At 38.2% G+C, this 4,531-nt stretch overlaps 1 protein-coding gene across 5 annotated transcripts in view; it reads right to left on the bottom strand.

The window, feature by feature from the left end:
* Nucleotides 1–1,183: 1,183 nt before the first annotated feature.
* The window catches only part of LOC107728135 (mitotic checkpoint serine/threonine-protein kinase BUB1 beta-like), a 19,573-nt gene continuing 16,225 nt past the window's right edge, over nt 1,184–4,531 (bottom strand). For 3 of the 5 annotated variants that reach the window (XM_016538222.1, XM_016538225.1, XM_016538223.1), the window contains 5 exons: nt 4,018–4,176; nt 3,797–3,933; nt 3,564–3,699; nt 3,132–3,247; nt 2,554–2,788 (listed from right to left, as the gene is read on the bottom strand). In XM_016538222.1, coding sequence (XP_016393708.1) covers nt 2,674–2,788; nt 3,132–3,247; nt 3,564–3,699; nt 3,797–3,933; nt 4,018–4,176 — 663 coding nt within the window. In that variant the 3' untranslated portion in view covers nt 2,554–2,673. Of the gene's footprint in view, nt 1,419–2,553; nt 2,789–3,131; nt 3,248–3,563; nt 3,700–3,796; nt 3,934–4,017; nt 4,177–4,531 lie in introns of those variants that run through there. The other 2 variants (XM_016538224.1, XM_016538226.1) reach the window with 1 other exon arrangement.

The raw sequence follows: 4,531 nt of genomic DNA, 5'->3' as shown, positions 1-4,531 counted from the left end.
TCACTCACACTCACACTCACACTCACACTCACACACACACACACACACACTCTCAGAGACAGTCACAAACACACACACTCTCTCTCTGACATACACACACTCTCTCTGACACACACACTCAGACACACTCTCTCAGACATACACACTCTCTCTCTCTCTCTCTGACATACACACTCTCTCTCTCTCTGACATACACATACACACACACACTCTCTGACATACACACACACTCTCACACACACACACACACACAGAGAGAGAGAGACAGTCTCACACACACAGAGAGAGAGAGACAGTCTCACACACACAGAGAGAGAGAGACAGTCTCACACACACAGAGAGAGAGAGACAGTCTCACACACACAGAGAGAGAGAGACAGTCTCACACACACAGAGAGAGAGAGACAGTCTCACACACACAGAGAGAGAGAGACAGTCTCACACACACAGAGAGAGAGAGACAGTCTCACACACACAGAGAGAGAGAGACAGTCTCACACACACACACAGATACACACTCTCTCAGACACACACACACACACACTCTCAGACATACACATACACAGAGATACACACACACACAGATACACACACTCTCTCAGACATACACACACACACACAGTGACACACACACTCTCTCTCAGACAGACACACACTCGCACTCACACACGTTGCTCATTGTTTTTAGTTTTAACTAATGTTAATTAGCATCACCTTGTTGTAACGTGCAATCAAAAAATGCAATCATGAAAACATGAAGAGAGAGTTTGAATGAACTAAATAATAACTGCTGTAATAGTGATTCATGCAGTTCATTGTCATACAGCAGAACGTGTCTCATTTTGGTGATCTGTACATTGATTTTCAGGTTTTCAAAGCAACATGAATCAAATAATGGAGATTCAAAACAGTCTAATAATCTGAACCCAAAATACAAGTCTATTGAGGCCAAAAAACTAAACTAAAGAAAGCTTTTAGTGCTGCTTGCCAATGAAAAACCTTCTATCTTCATCTAGTGGAAGGTTGACTATTTTTTAATAACACAACCTCTCATAGCTTAAGTCATTATTTAATAGAAATGATCTTCTCAAAGACTACAACTTTCAGATGCCCTCAATTGCTGAGATTAAACAGATTTTCTTAATTATTATTAATTAAAAAAACACCCAAGATTACATTGAGAAAATAGTTTATTAATGTGTAAAAAGCAATATATAACATTAATACCACAGCCACCAATTCATAATCAGAGCTGTTCTTTAACAAATGGCATTATTTTACAACAAATGAGTGCAGTTTGACTTCATAAGTTGTTCCTCACGTTAGCGATGAGCTCGGACAAAAGTAGCTCTGAAGACTTTTCCTCTGGATTCAGAATCATGTGGAAAAACTGCTTCCATAAAGGCTCGACGGGAATGCTGAAACAAACAAGAGCAGCTCGTCTCACGTCCTTCTGATCGAATATTTCTCCTGCATGCATGTGTTAAACTCACAAAAAACATCACATTTCATGCCCAAAAAAATCACATTATTAATATTACATAACTGTGACATAATTTGCATGAGCTAAAGGCAGCAACGAATATTATAAAAGGTGTGCACTTTTTTTTTTTATTACAATGATGAAAATTTAGGGTAAATGTGCTTTATTTGAATGAAAATATATACATAATTCTCTGTATGCTTTCTCCTGATTTTGGGGTCAAATATGGCATCTCTCTGACATACACACACTCTCTCTGACACACACACTCAGACACACTCTCTCAGACATACACACTCTCTCTCTCTCTCTCTGACATACACACTCTCTCTCTCTCTGACATACACATACACACACACACTCGCTGACATACACACACACACTCACACTCTCTCTCAGACATACACATACACAGAGATACACACACACACACACACAGAGAGAGACAGTCTCACACACACACACACACACAGATACACACACTCTCTCAGACATACACACACACACAGTGACACACACACTCTCTCTCAGACATAGACACACACTCGCACACACATTTTTCTCATTGTTTTTAGTTTTAACTAATGTTAATTAGCATCACCTTGTTGTAACGTGCAATCAAAAAATGCAATCATGAAAACATGAAGAGAGAGTTTGAATGAACTAAATAATAACTGCTGTAATAGTGATTCATGCAGTTCATTGTCATACAGCAGAACGTGTCTCATTTTGGAGATCTGTACATTGATTTTCAGGTTTTCAAAGCAACATGAATCAAATAATGGAGATTCAAAACAGTCTAATAATCTGAACCCAAAATACAAGTCTATTGAGGCCAAAAAACTAAACTAAAGAAAGCTTTTAGTGCTGCTTGCCAATGAAAAACCTTCTATCTTCATCTAGTGGAAGGTTGACTATTTTTTAATAACACAACCTCTCATAGCTTAAGTCATTATTTAATAGAAATGATCTTCTCAAAGACTACAACTTTCAGATGCCCTCAATTGCTGAGATTAAACAGATTTTCTTAATTATTATTAATTAAAAAAACACCCAAGATTACATTGAGAAAATAGTTTATTAATGTGTAAAAAGCAATATATAACATTAATACCACAGCCACCAATTCATAATCAGAGCTGTTCTTTAACAAATGGCATTATTTTACAACAAATGAGTGCAGTTTGACTTCATAAGTTGTTCCTCACGTTACTGATGAGCTCGGACAAAAGCAGCTCTGAAGACTTTTCCTCTGGATTCAGAATCGTGTGGAAAAACTGCTTCCATAAAGGCTCGACGGGAATGCTGAAACAAACAAGAGCAGCTCGTCTCACGTCCTTCTGATCGAATATTTCTCCTGCATGCATGTGTTAAACTCACAAAAAACATCACATTTCATGCCCCAAAAAAAATCACATTATTAATATTACATAACTGTGACATAATTTGCATGAGCTAAAGGCAGCAACGAATATTATAAAAGGTGTGCACTTTTTTTTTTTATTACAATGATGAAAATTTAGGGTAAATGTGCTTTATTTGAATGAAAATATATACATAATTCTCTGTATGCTTTCTCCTGATTTTGGGGTCAAATATGGCATGAATTCATGTTTTTCTGTACAATGATGACAGATGATGTTCTTACCTGTGCTGAGATCCAGATCCTTCATCCAAACTCCAGGCCGAGTTTTCCTGCGTCACATTCATCGGCCGATTAAACAGCAGCATGTGAACGATTTCTGCAACGCCGATCAGATCGACCTGTCGCAAAAGAGCAGAAACAACCGCAGAAATGGAATGCAAAGATTACTGCTTTTTACACATTTTAAGCATTTGATTATTCTCCTGCTCTAAAGATGATTCACTACTGCGTATTAAAGTCACCAAGAAACATGAAACTTTTTTAATGTGAAACAGAATATTCAGCATGAAATAATGCTGAACCCTCAGCAGACCGAATATAAAAATTAATTAATTTTATGAAAATAACTAAAAATAAAAGCAAAACTAAAAAATAGATTAATAAAAAATTAAAAATAAATAAATATATATGAATTAAAATAAATGATGAATGTACCTGATAAGGTGAGGCAGAAGGCGACAGGAGACCCTGCTGTATGTATTTCTGTGCAGAAGGAAGAGCTTGTGCTGTTGTGACGTCAGTCTGGAGCTGCAGATCCACTGAGTTTGAGAAATCTAGTGCTGTGATGCCGCTGCGGACACAAATACAGCAACACCAGGTTAGAAACAAGCATCGATACAAATGCCATCCATCAAATGCTTGCGTGTGCATGTGTTATATTCACGAACCTGTGGTAAAAGTACAGCGACTCTGGCTTCAGGCCTCCGTGAACCACTCGACAGGAATGAAACTCTTTCACCAGCTCCAGCAACAGAGCGACTAGCAGAGAAACATCCTCTCTAGCAACGGGCTCGGCCAGAAGATCCTAAAGGTGGAGCGATGAAGACAGACAGGTTTCACGGAGGACGTATGAATGCGGAGGATGAGACGGGAACGAAGTGAGCCGAACCTGAAGCGTGTCTCCGTGAGGAATCCTCCAGAGAGTCATGCAGCCGTTCTCAAACACATTACAGCAGATCTGGACGTCTCGCTCCGGCTCGTCATGTGACCGTCGAGCTCGGAGCTGCGAGATGATGAAGAAATCCCACGGCACTGCAGACCAATCCACCTGTTGCAGGAAAACATGAGGAAACGCATAAAAGAACAAACAGGAAATCACAAACTAAACTAAAACGGGGGGGAAAAGCAAACAAAAATTTGAAATCTTGCCTAGAAGACAACTAACTGAAATAAAGGTTATGTAACAGAATATATCAATATCTATCTATATAATCAAAATGATAAAGTCATAATTAAAACAACTGACAAAACACAATTACTAAAACCAAAATTAAAATGAAAGCTGAAAAGAAACTACCAGTAAGATTTTTAATGTGTTTTAATGAAGTCTCTTTTGCTCACCAAGCCTGCATTTATTTGATCAGAAATACAGCAAAAGCAGTAAAATTGTGAAATATTTTTAC

This window comes from Sinocyclocheilus rhinocerous, unplaced genomic scaffold, assembly GCF_001515625.1.
Source record: "Sinocyclocheilus rhinocerous isolate Xijiao unplaced genomic scaffold, SAMN03320098_v1.1 scaffold936, whole genome shotgun sequence".
NCBI classification, from domain to species: domain Eukaryota; kingdom Metazoa; phylum Chordata; class Actinopteri; order Cypriniformes; family Cyprinidae; genus Sinocyclocheilus; species Sinocyclocheilus rhinocerous.
Note: the sequence above shows the minus strand (reverse complement) of the source record. Positions and strands in the feature narration are given on the sequence as shown.